Source organism: Pinus tabuliformis, chromosome 2_1 (genome assembly GCF_031772625.1).
Source record: "Pinus tabuliformis cultivar Carrire ecotype Pingquan chromosome 2_1, CPIR1, whole genome shotgun sequence".
Lineage (NCBI taxonomy): Eukaryota > Viridiplantae > Streptophyta > Pinopsida > Pinales > Pinaceae > Pinus > Pinus tabuliformis.
Window position 1 is genome coordinate 46,413,295 of NC_142299.1, and position 13,872 is coordinate 46,427,166.

Below are 13,872 nucleotides of genomic sequence, written 5' to 3' on the forward strand. Positions count from 1 at the left end.
ATATAGGTGTAGTTGCTGTCCCTAACAGTCATGCTATACCTTGTTGCTGTCCCCTTGTTGCTATCCCCTTAGCCTTGCCATATCTGCTGCTGTCCCATGTGTCTTAGCAACACCATGTGGCCCAGCTGTCCTTGTTTTGAGGGTCACCTACAGCCCACCTTTTCAGCGATATAAGGCGTGCATCTAGGGCACCGTAGGTTAGTGTTAGGTCTGCCTTTGGACAGCGTTTAGGGTTGTTCTTAGATTGCATTTAGGGTTGCCTCTTGACAACGTTTAGGGCCTCTCTTAGACTGCGTCTAGGGCTGCCTTTTGACAGCATTTAGGGCCTCTCTTAAACTGCGTCTAGCGCTGCCTTTTGACATCGTTTAGGGCTGCTCTTGGACTGCGTTTAGGGCTGCCTCTTGGACAACGTTTAGGGCTGCTCTTAGACTGTGTTTTGACTTCTTCTATGACAACGTCTAGGGCTAGGCATCTCCTCTAGGGCAGCTCCCTTAGTCTTCTTTCCTCCAACGTCTAAGGCTTCCACTCCTAGATTTCTCTTCCACTAAAACCCAAGACAAGTGGAGAGAAATCAAGATAGAAGTGTGTGTGTGAAATGACCCTCAAGTCATCTCCTTTTATACTAAAACGTTGAGCACATGTGAGGTTTATTTGGTTGCTAGCTGACCTTGACGAATTGTCTTATAACACAAATAAATCCACAACTCCATGAATACTCATCGGAATCGGATGATCTTTAGATCAATCCTACACCTCTTGATGAGAGGGATCCAAGAAAAATATCAGCTGCCATAAATAAGATGACCCACATGGAGTTTGGCCCTAGTTGCCAATTTTAATACTCCCTCTCAACTAAGGAGAACTCCATCCACTGATCCGTATGTCCCACTGTACTATCTCTGGCATCAGTGCCTTGCACTGCTCATCAGTGCTTCACACTGCTCTGCTCTGCTGAACCATGAAGAAGAAGAATTGATCAAGAATGTCTCATACCATTCTCTACTGACCCAAAGTCAGTTTTATTGATCCCGGGTCAATATCACAAGAGAGTGTCTCAAACCACTCATACTGATCCCAGATCAGTTTCATTGATCCCAGACCAATGGAGGTCATCCTAGCATAGGGAGTACAGTAGATACAACGATGCATCCATCGATAGTACTACTATGGTCCCTAACCCCATTTCCATGCTCATTGTCCAGATGAGAGATATTTCCCACGAGTCCTAGACTGCATGGGTAGGATGCTTCGACAAGAGAACCATTCACCTTGTCCCTAAGTCGCCTCGGGGTATCACAGGGGAAAGCTGAGCCATTCACCCTGTACACAACGCACCATTAAGGGAGGGTGAGTCGCCCGATGGTCGCGTGTTGCTCCAGTAAGTACCCCAAGCCCCCCGGAGTTCCCTGTGGTGAAATAAAATTATAAGTGTAGACACGAACGAATTCCTCTAACGAATTCCTCTAGCCCGATGATGGGTCTAGCCCCAACAGATACATTCTATGGAAGATTTCCTTAGGTTAGAATCAATCAAGAGGGCCTACCTCTTAGTCGCTTATCCTGCTTGATGATGTCCTCGCTTGCTTGCTCCAGCTATCTCTCGCTTCCTTCTTCAAGCTCCTGAAACAAGTAAACAACAACAGACAACAAACATAATAATAGACAAATTGCAATTCAACCTACTTAACAAGTCAAGAAACATTAAGCCATGAATATGTAATATTACAAAACATGTAGGAAATCAATCGATAGTTGCATATATTAATATCAAAGAGAGATTACAACCATTCGTCTTGACGTTGCAATCTTCCTGTGACAAGACCAGATTCCCACACACTCCTGCTAGCATTCCACGATGGCCTCAATCAACAATAGTTTTAAGGCTCTTCCCTTTAGGCTTCACTCCAAACCAAAACACACTTCTCCCTCACACAACTAGTAATAGCTTGCTTGTCTACTCCAAACCAAAATAGCATCAACACTCAACCAAAATTCTGCAACTATAACACTCACACTAGTTTGTGCTTGGGAATAAGGGAGGTTTATATAGGAAATATGGATGGGAGATGGATCCTCTTCTCATGGGAGAAGGACTTATCCCTTGAGGTAGTTCCATCATCATAGGGGAAAGGAGCTCAAACTGTCATCTTCGACCCCATCCGGCCAAACCATTTACCAGACTTTTGTTACGGAGCTTCTAGCGCTAGAAGCTTCGGCTCTAATTTAAAAAACTTTCCATAACAGGACCGACACGACTGAAACACAGCTCAGTTGCTCCGGTCAGCACGAATAGTGCTAATCTCTGCACATTGGCGCGGGGGAGACAAAGGCCATTAGCGTCGATCTTGTAAACCGGGCAAAACAGAAGTTTCAGGGGAAATGGTGCAAAAGGGAATTTATCTGCTCATGGTGAGTGTTATAATTGCAGAGTTTTGGTTGAGTGTTGATGCTATTTTGGTTTGAAGTAGACAAGCAAGCTATTACTAGTTGTAGATATCTTGTTGTGTGAGGGAGAAGTGTGTTTTGGTTTGAAGTGAAGCCTAAAAGGAAGAGCCTTAAAACTATTGTTGATTGAGACCATTGTGGAATGCTAGCAGAAGTGTGTGGAAACCTGGTCTTGTCAGAGGAAGACTGCAACGTCAACACGAATGGTTGTAATCCCTCTTTGATATTAATATATGCAACTATCGATTGATTTCCTACATGTTTTGTAATATTACATATTCATGGCTTAATGTTTCTTTACTTGTTAAGTAGGTTGAATTGCAATTTGTCTATTATTATGTTTGTGTGTTGTTGTTGTTTACTTGTTTCAGGAGCTTGAAGAAGGAAGCAAGAGATCGTTGGAGCGAGGAAGCGAGGACATCATCAAGCAGGATAAGCGACCAAGAGGTAGGCCCTCTTGATTGATTCTAACCGAAGGAAATCTTCCATAGAATGTATCTGTTGTGGCTAGACCCATCATCAGGCTAGAGGAATTCGTTCTTGTCCACACTTATAATTTTACTTCACCACAAATTGATTCAGCAGATGACCCTGTATCGAAAGTAGGCGGAGGAAGAAATGACAATGGTTGAACATTCAAAACAATTGCGAGTTCAACATTTTGGTCCTCAAGTGACTCTGGTAACTCAGGAAACGGCTCCTCGGACAATATTTCAGACGAAGGAGAGGAAGAGGAATTGGGTGAACCAAATGGTTCAGCCACGATGACCTTGTTTTAGTCAACAGAACAAATAACTTCAAGGCTTTAAAATGTTCTTTTAAGGAAACTCACGATTTGGTCAAAAATACTAACAAGATGTTTTGGATCATGGGCAATCAATTATTAAGATGCATAAAAGACTGATGCTCTTTCATTTTTTAAGAGTCAAGAAAAACATTCTGGGTTCGATTCTCAGTGGAGTCGCCAATTTGTGGTGAAGTAAAATTATAAGTGCGGACACGAACGAATTCCTCTAGCCCGATGATGGGTCTAGCCACAACAGATACATTTTATGGAAGATTTCTTTAGGTTAGAATCAATCAAGAGGGCCTACCTCTTGGTTGCTTATCCTACTTGATGATGTCCTCGCTTGCTCGCTCCAACTATCTCTCGCTTCCTTCTTGAAGCTCCTGAAACAAGTAAACACCAATAGACAACAAACATAATAATAAACAAATTGCAATTCAACCTACTTAACAAGTTAAGAAACATTAAGCCATGAATATGTAATATTACAAAACATGCAGGAAATCAATCGATAGTTGCATATATTAATATCAAAGAGAGATTACAACCATTCGTCTTGACGTTGCAGTCTTCTTGTGACAAGACCAGGTTCCCACACATTTCTGCTAGCATTCCACAATGGCCTCAATCAACAATAGTTTTAAAACTCTTCCCTTTAGGCTTCACTCCAAACCAAAACACACTTCTCCCTCACATAACTAGATAGCTACAACTAGTAATAGCTTGTTTGTCTACTCCAAACCAAAATAGCATCAACACTCAACCAAAACTCTGCAACTATAACACTCACACTAGTTTGTGCTTGGGGAGAAGGGAGGTTTGTATAGGAAATATGGATGGGAGAAGGATCGTCTTCTCATGGGAGGACTTATCCCTTGAGGTAGTTCCATCATTATAGGGGAAAGGAGCCCAAACTGTCATCCTCGACCCCATCCGGCCAAACCATTTTCCAGACTTCCGTTATGGAGCTTCTAGAGCTGGAAGCTTCGACTCTAATTTAAAAAACTTTCCATAACAAGACCGGCGCAACTGAAACACAGCTTAGTCGCTCCAGTCGAGGCGAGGAGTAGTGCACATCAACGCGGGGGAAACAAAGGCCATTAGCATCGGTCTTGTAAACTGGGCAAAATAGAAGTTTCATGGGAAATGGTGCAAAAGGGAATTTATCTGCTCATGAAGAGGGACACAATGGGAGTTTCTTCATGAAAGCAAAGCATACGAGGTTCACTGTAGAGGTCCTCCAAGATCAAGGAACGGGAAAGTACAGGGACAGTGACAAAACGTTGTGTAACACTCCCAGAGCTCAATGGATGCAACATGCAGGACCCTCATAAGAGGGTCTCTCAACGACTCCAAGTCGTTCGGGAAAGTCACAAATTTGACCTTTCCCCGAGGCTTTGACAGAATGTCTGTGACCTGTACATCAGTCTTAATGTGATGGAGCCTCCTCGCTCATGGACGTACCACATCCCTAATAAGGTAGTATATGATGTCTATCTACTGGAGCAATCATAGAATACGGGATTCCTCAACAATCGAATCCCCCCCTAGTTGACACAGAAGATCACGGTGGTATCCATCATGTGTACAAACAGCTCACTGAAGAGCTTCCACAACCAGGCAGCTTCATATGAGATCATACTCGTAGCTATGTATTCGGTCTCGACGGTGCTTATAGCAACCGACTTCTGCTTCCTCCTCATCCATGATATCGAAGCAGAATCCAAAGAGAACGAGCACTCATAAGTGCTCTTGCGATCTTCCACACCGCCTGCCTAGTCAGCATTCGAATAATCATGCAGCGTCACATTTCCGACAGTTTATCTCAATTCATGAGAGATTGTGCCCCGAAGATATCTCGGAAGATTCTTCGCACCAATCGAGTGAGGCTCAACCATATATGAGCTCATCATGCTAACTGCAAAACATATGTCCAGACGGAAGTTCACCAAGAACATCAATGCGAATGAGTTTATGAAACTCAAAGGCATTTCCCAAATCTGGTCCGGCATCACTACCATATAACTTCTGAAAGTTAAGATCCTCGAGGTAGTCATGGGCTTGCAGTTTACAGTTCCACATTTGGAATCCAACTCCCTCTTACTTCTGCAAATGAGAGGGTCTGCACCTATCAGAAATAGGTCGTCCTTAGAATATGCCGGTATGAGAGGTTTATCATCCACAACCTTCGAGCAATGGTTTGGATCAGTTTCACTCCTAGTTAATTTCAGCTTCATCAAACAGCTATCAATCCTCTCATACTATGCCTGGGGTGTTTTGGTTCAAGCCATAGACGGCTTTCTTCCACATGTATACATGAGATTCCCGATCATGAATCTCAAACTCCTCGGGTTGTTCCAAACCTGTGGCCCTGCTACATAAGGGGAATGGTCCCCTTGTAAGGTTTTCCTTCGGTACATCTCAGACATGTACCTTCATGCTCTTTTTGAATTTAGGCATCCCTGTCACCATCTGACTCACATTGGGTAGGGCCCCATAAGTAGACCTCCGGTGTTATAGATGAGATATGTCAATTGACATGATCCCCAATGTACCATCCTGCAGCTTGATACAAATTGCCAACCCTGAACCCATGAAAAAAAAACATCTTTGAAAATTCTATTTTCAAACATGTACCTTTCCATTGATGAATGCCACCCTGAAACCTTTGACTTCCATTGCCGAAATGGGCACCAGGTTCTTCTTGCGATCAAGTACATAAAAGAGATTCTGTAAAAGAATCGAGTTACCCTCATTCAATTGAGGGGTAACATTTCCTACACCCTTTCCAGGATAGGTGGCATCGGCTCCAAGTATAATCCCACGATTGTTTTCCTCTCTTACCAAATTCGAGAGAGCACTCTTCTATCCGATGAAGTGCCTTGAAACACTACAATCAATAAGCCAAATTCCCACAGAATCTGAAGGAGAGGGCCAATACAAGATAACGCTTCTTTTTCTTATTAAAAAAAACATTTCATTCTTCATACCTGGGGTTCCTTGCTTTCTCTGAGGAGTCGACCATTTCCTTGATGACCTGCATTACTTGTCATTCCTCTGATCATTGAAGATGTTCCTGGAATGATTGTTATCATCATCAAGTGATGTGTTCCTGCCATTCAGACACTCCTTCGCATAATGGCCGAACTTATTGCAAACAAGGCATCTGTCTTTCTTTCCACCCTTAGATCCAGACTTTCGATTGCAGTGATCTTTAGGTCATCAGAAACTTCCGTTGCACCATTCTGATAATATTCTCTGCTTTGACTTCACCCTTGGTGAATTTGAAGAGGGATGAGGAATCCATTAATCCTTTTTTCCTTTCCCAACTGTCTTAGGTGTTTCTCTTTCACTCTTGCTTGGGCTTTGTCTTCACCTCAGCTCTGATACCATGTTAATTTTAGGTATGTTCTATGCTTAGAGTAATTTATTTCAATTTTCACAGTTAGCTCAATATCTTTTTCAGATTAGCAATCACATCAGCATTAAAGTAAACTGCAGATAGAACATAAACGTAAATCGCAGAAGACAAGCCAAGACAAGGGGACACAAGATGTGGCACTAGCCAGGGACAAACCCCAATGTGGGGAAACCCTTGATCAATTCTTCTTATATGTTCTTCAATAGTTCAGCAGAGAGAGAGAGAGAGACTACATTTACAACAGAAGTCAACACTTTGACTTATCTAGATAAGAGCATAGATCGTCTCTAAGAAGATGATACATGACATCAGTTGAAGACATGCTGCTTCAACTGATTCTCCAAGGTGACTCCTTCACCTATCATTACACTGCATCTTGTCATCATGCTGCATCGCACTGTGCTGCACCATGCTGCACCCATCATCACAATGTTGCATCTCATCATGCTTCACCAATCATGACTGTACCATGTACTTGTTGCACCAAGCATCATTGTTGTCCCAAGTACTATTGCTGCACCTAGCTACACCATGTACGTGTTGCACCTTGTTGTTGTTGCTATCCCATTGTGCCACTACTACACAATGTCGTTGTTGTCCCATCATAGTTCTGTCCCAACATGCTGTTGTCACATCATTGTTCTGAAGTTGATCATGTTGCCACACAACTGTCCCAGGTGGTATGCTGAACCATGTTGACACACAACATGTCTCATGTGCTTGTAGAACCATGCTTGGCTTAACATTCCTTTGCTGTCCCATTTACTATACAGTTGTCCCTTCCCGTTGTTGCGTAGATATATAGGTGTAGCCGTTGTCCCTAACAATCATGCTATACCTTGCTGTTGTCCCCTTAGCCTTGCCATCCCTGCTGCTGTCCCATGTGTCTTAGCAGCACCATGTAGCCCAGCTGTCCCATTTATTAGCGTTGTTGTCCTGGGCATGTTTGAGTCCTCAAACTCTCATGTTGTCCCTATTTTGAGGGTCACCTACAACCCACCTTTAAAGCCTTATAAGGCTTGCATCTAGGGCATTGTAGGTTAGTGTTAAGGTTGCCTTTAGGCAGCGTTTAGGGTTGCCCTTTAGACAATGTTTAGGGTTGTTCTTAGGCTGCGTTTAGGGTTGCCTCTTGACAGTGTTTAGGGCCTCTCTTAGACTGCATCTAGGGCTGCCTTTTGATAGCGTTTAGGGCTAAGTTACCGGATCCGGCACAGGCAGGAGGAGTATTGCCGGATCCACGGATCTGAACCGGATCCGGATACGGATACTCCAAAAATACGGTTCAAATACGTATTTTTTAAATTAACGATTTTGGGAAACGGGCAGCCTTTACAGGATACAGATCCCGCTGGTGGCTGCCGGAAGCGGTGATAGGGTAGCCGAAAAAGTTTAAAAACGCAGAAATTTTTTAGGTTTCATATGTCGCTTTAAGTTTTGGATATTCAGTGATTCACGCCCGCACACAGTCAGGACCACTATTCACGCCCACACAAAATTTAAAAACGGCAAGGGTTTAACAGGTAATTAAATTTTTAATATTCATTTCAAAATTAATACACCGTTAATACATAAATAACGTTCACTGCAGTGTTCACTGTTATATTATGCACCGTTAATAGATATTATGCACCGCTGTAGTGTTAACTGTTATATTATGCACCGTTAATATATATTATGCACTGTTAATATATGCACCGTTAATAATAAATATATGTTATATTTAAATTTTTAATATATTCATATATTAACATATGCACCGTTAATACATGTTATATTTAATATATTCATATATTAAAATTTAATATTTAATATATGTTATAAACTTGTATTTAATATATTCATATATTAAAATTTAATATTTAATATATGTTATATTTAATATATTCATTTCTTGTTAATAATAATGACAAATACGCTCACTGCACCAGATCCCTTAAGTTCCACAACTGCCTTCTTAGTTCTTTCCGATATATAAAAAACATAAATATTAAACAGTGTTGCCTCCCCTTTATTACCTGCAAGTTGCAACAGATAGAGCACATCCCATATGTAGGGATATCCTAGAAACCATGCTAACACTATTAGTCAATGTTCTAAAAATGTTTGATGGTTTCATGGAGTATTTGATTTTTTAAAATTTTAAATATATATATATATATATATATATATATATATATATATATATATATATATATATATTTTGTACGTGACGTATCCTTGCCGTATCCGGATCCTAGATTTTCAAATAACTAGCGGATCCGGATCCGGATCCGTATCCGTATCCGTATCCGTATCCGAATCCTGGTAACTTAGGTTTAGGGCCTCTCTTAGACTGCGTCTAGGGCTGCCTTTTGACAATGTTTAGGGTTGCTCTTTGATTGCGTTTAGGGCTGCTCTTAGACAGCGTTTAGGGCTGCCTCTTGGACAGCGATTAGGGTTGCCTCTTGGACAGCGTTTAAGGCTGCTCTTAGACTGCGTTTTTACTTCTTCTATGACAGCGTCTAGGGCTAGGGCAACTCCTTAGTCTTCTTTCCTCCAATGTCTAGGGCTTCCACTCCTAGATTTCTCTTCCACTAAAACCCAAGACAAATGGAGAGAAATCAAGATAGAAGTGTGTGTGTGTGAAATGACTCTCAAGTCATCTCCTTTTATACTAAAATGTTGAGCACATGTGGGGTTTATTTGGTTGCTGGCCGACCTTGACGAATTGTTTTATAACACAAATAAATTCATAACTCCATGAATACTCATCGGAATCGGATGATCTTTAGATCAATCCTACACCTCTCGGTCATTGTTTTACGAAACGGCCGTACCGAAACGGAAACGGCCGTTTCGTTCCGGGTTATTAAAAAAAATTTCAAAACGGCCTTTGACCCGGCTCGGTTGACCGGGTCAGCTATGACCCGGCCGAGTCAGCCAATGACTCGGCCGGGTCATAGCTGACCCAGTCAACCCGGCCGGGTCCCGTCAAAAAACGGCCGAGTCAATAGCAGACCGGCTGGGCAGCGATTTAAGTTAAAAAAAAATACTTTTTTGCTGATTTGGAGCTGAGTTAGTTAGGGTTTGTGGACATGAAAAGGTTATTGTGATTTGTTAAATGCATTTGGGGTCCATTTCCCCCTCCCAAACTCTATTTAAGACAGCCAAATGCTCTCATTTCACTCACAACAGTCTTATGCATTTGAGTGAGAGTCTTCTTTGAGAGTTAGTGAGCAGTTCTTGAGCTTGTTTTGGAGCAGCAGTGAGGAGTCTTGGAGGAGCATTGTAGCTGGAGTGAGGAGCTTCTTGGGCAGCCATTTGGAGCAGCATTGAGGAGCTGATTTTTGGAGCAAGTTTGAGGAGGCAGTTTGTGCCTGGAGGTATTTTTTTCCACCTCTATAAATCTGTTTTTACTTATTAAATTTTAGGTGCATATAAAGATAGCTTAGAGAGTGTTTTTAGTCAAATAAATGAACATTGAATCAATTTTTTTTTTTTTTTTTCATTTTCAGATTGTTTTCCTAGTCAAAAAATGGCACCTAGAGCAAAAGATGCTGCTTGGGCATATGTTGAAATGGTTGATGATGAGATGTGTTGCAAGTTTTGCCATAGGAAAATTAAGTCAGGTCCTGGGGGGATTCATAGGCTGAAACAACACTTGGCAGGGATTAAAGGCAATATTACTGCATGTAAATCCCCCGAAATTGGGGAGATTAGAAAGACTTTGTTGGAAAGCTTTGAAAAATTTCAAGAAGAAAAGACTAGGCAAAAAGAGATACAGGCTGAAATTGGGAGGAAGAGGGAGATACAAAGAATGATGGCTGCCAACCCCCACTATGAGCTTGAGGGTTCTTCCTCTATCCCTCAAACTGATGCATCAAACCCTTTCCGTTATGTTCCTCCCTCTTTTGCTTCTGTTCAAGATAAGGGAAAGGGTAGAATGAAGGGTGATGGGACTATCAAAAGTTTTTTCACTCACTCAGGCTCCTCTCCATCAGATGCACATGGTCCTGAAGTTAGTAAAGGTCTTTCTCAGCCCACTTTAGATGACCATTGGAAGAAAGAATTGAGGGAGACTGCTTGTGACTACATAGCTAGATGGTGGTATGATGCTGATATCCCCTTTAATGCTGCTCGTTCACCATATTATGAGCCTATGTTTGAGGCCATACATGCTGCTGGAAAAGGCTTCAAAGGCCCTACTATGCAAGAGCTAAGGGGGTTTCGTTTGCAGAAAGAAATTACATCAATTAATGAGTATTTGCAAGATTTCAAGGAATCATGGGCAAGAACAGGGTGTACCATCATGTCAGATGGATGGACTGATCAAAGAAACCGTACCATCATAAACTTTCTTGTCTTCTGCCCACAGGGAACCATGTTTTTAAAATCAGTTGATGCATCTGATAAGGTAAAAGATGGCCACTTGTTGTTTCAGCTATTGGATGAGGTTATTCAGGGTGTGGGGGTGGCTAATGTTGTTCAAATCATCACAGACAATGCCTCTAACTATGTTCTTGCTGGTAGACTGTTAGAGGAAAAACACAAGACCATCTTTTGGACCCCATGCGCTGCACATTGCATAGACCTCATGCTTGAGGATATTGGGAAATTAGATTGGGTCAGAAACACTGTAGATAATGCCAAAAGCATAACAAAAATTATCTACAATCATACACTGGTTTTGAGTATCATGAGGAAACACACTAGAGGCAAGGATATTATTAGGCCTGCCATCACTAGATTTGCTACACATTTTTTGACATTGCAATCTATGCTTTCCCAACATAGAAACTTGCAAAAGATGTTTTCCAGTGATGATTGGAATAATAGCAGTTGGTCTAACAAACCAGAAGGCAGAGAATTGAGAAGGAAAGTCCATGATGAAACTTTTTGGAGAAAGGCAACAGAGATTGTGAAGGTTGCTGAGCCACTAGTTAAGGTGTTGCGGTTGGTGGATGGGGAAAGGTTGGCTATGGGCTTCATTTATGAGGCTATGGATCAAGCAAAGGAGCAAATAAAGGCAGCATACAAGGATAGAGTGGCAAAGTATGGGCCCATTTGGGCAATCATTGATGAAAGATGGAACAATCAACTCCATCGCCCTATACATGCAGCTGGGTATTTTTTGAACCCACGATATCATTATAAAGCTAAGGAGTCAGGAGCTTTGAGGGGGGAGGTCAGAGATGGACTGGTTGATTGCATTGAGCGCATGGTCCCATCGGAGTCTGATCAGCTACTGATACATCAGCAGGTCACATCCTTCAGCAATGCAACAGGTACCTTTGGGAAGAACCTAGCAAAGATTGCAAGAGAAGCAGATGAGCCAGGTAAACAAAAATTTCAATTTTCAATTTCTCAATTTCAAGTTAGATATAATTTGTAATTTTGTTGAGCTTCAGCCTTCATCTAACTCATAATTCATTGCACTCCTATGTTTTTTGCAGCACAATGGTGGGAGGCCTTTGGTGGCCAGTGCCCTGAATTGCAAAGGTTTGCAATTCGTATTTTGAGTCAAACTTGCAGTGCATCTGGGTGTGAGCGCAATTGGTCTGTCTTTGAGAGGATTCACACAAAGAAGAGAAACCGTTTGGAGCAAAAACGGTTGAATGATCTAGTTTTTGTCCAATACAACCTTCGGCTCAGACGGAACCAATTGCTGAACAAAAGACCTGATTCAGATCCCATTGTGTTGGAAGACATTGATCCAACATCAGATTGGGTAGTGGAGAGTCGTCTACCAGAGTTTGATCCTGATGAGGATCTTGATGAAATTGATGTTGGAGATCCACTGCAGCGTGTTCAGTTGAATGCAGATCCCAATCCACCAACCTCAGTCTCACAGCCAGCTAGTAGGACTCCAGTTGTAGGTGCTTCGCCTTCCTCTGCTCAGCCACGACAGAAGCGCAGCCGCATTTGTACTCTATCTCAGCTTGCATCTGCTGCACAGCCTAGTGGTACTGGTACTGGCACCACTTCTACAGTTGCAGTTGGAGACGATGATGATGAGGAGGAGCCATGGGGCCCCTTGTCTGGCTCTGATGATGATGATCCAGAGATTGGTCGAGATGATCTTGGCTCCTCTGGCAGTAGCCAGTAGCTACTAGCCTCCTTGGTTATTTGTATTTTGTTTTGACTCTTGAGTCTTTGATCATGTATGACAGACTACAGTTGACTATGTATTTACTATTGCCATTGGGTACACCGTACCATTTTGATATAATGGATTGGTTCATGAGCCTACTTTGATCATATGTTGTCTTCCATGTATATTATAATGTTGTGTGTTTGGAAACTTGAATGAAAATCTTTAAAATTATGTTTAAAATATTTAAAATTATGTTTTTTTATAAAAAAAATAAATATTTAATGTATTTTTTACAACGACCGAGTCATTGAAATCGAGCCGGCCGAGTCATTGCCGTTTCCGTTTCCGTTTCCGAGTCGATCCTCGGCCGAGTCCGAATCCGAGTCCGTTTTGTAAAACATTGCTCTCGGTGATAGGGAACCAAGAAAAATATCAGCTGCCATAAATAAGATGACCCACATGGAGTTTTGGCCTAGTTGCCAATTTTAACAACCATTGATCAGATGATCAAAATGCATCAACCCTGGAAGAAGAGAAACCCCACACTTGGAGAGAGCATCTGCCTCTGTGTTCTGCTCTCAATAAACATGTTGGAAGGAGATATTAGAGAAGGAGGACAATAGGGACTTGATATTCTCCATCCAGTTGCATAAGGAAGCCACCTCAAGAGAGTTTCTCCTCTGAATCCACTGGATGACAAATTTTGAGTCACCAATGATCAAAATCTTCTCGATGGCGAGCCAAGAAGCGCACTGGATCACCCCCACAGGGCCACCACCTCTGCCCTGCAATTTCAACCAGGACCTCTATACCAGAAGAAATGAAAGGCATGGGATGGATGAAGCTTAATGAAGACACCGCAGCCACACAGGTCCCCAGACGAAGCCCCATCAAGATACCCAATAGGATCCGAATCCCCCAAATCCACATAGGATCCAAATCCCCCAAATCCACATAGGATACAGAGTGATGATGGGGATTAGAATTCCAAGGACCAATCATTGTAGCAATTTAAGACAACTAGCACTCATGGTTTTGGTCCATGAGTGCTAGTTGCCTTAAATTACTACAGTGATATGTGAATCGGGTCATGGATTAGCCATTGATTTGATACTCGATATTCTAATTGTTTAAACAATTTCTCTT

General features: G+C 42.1%; 1 protein-coding gene across 1 annotated transcript; it reads left to right on the plus strand.

The window, feature by feature from the left end:
• Window positions 1-11,352: 11,352 nt before the first annotated feature.
• Window positions 11,353-13,021, plus strand: LOC149198714 (uncharacterized). The gene is made up of 2 exons (XM_089399306.1): window positions 11,353-11,968; window positions 12,086-13,021. The coding sequence occupies exons 1-2, from the start codon at window positions 11,410-11,412 to the stop codon at window positions 12,736-12,738; spliced, it is 1,212 nt and encodes a 403-aa protein (XP_089255432.1). The 5' UTR covers window positions 11,353-11,409; the 3' UTR covers window positions 12,739-13,021.
• The last annotated feature ends 851 nt before the right edge of the window (window positions 13,022-13,872 follow it).

What these genes read in the sequence shown, in the direction of transcription:
- LOC149198714 (XM_089399306.1), top strand. Translation starts at nt 11,410, where the DNA reads ATGCTTTCCCAACATAGAAACTTGCAAAAGATGTTTTCCAGTGATGAT. An exon ending in AAGAGAAGCAGATGAGCCAG is followed by an intron (nt 11,969 to 12,085) that starts GTAAACAAAAAT and finishes TGTTTTTTGCAG; the next exon opens with CACAATGGTGGGAGGCCTTT.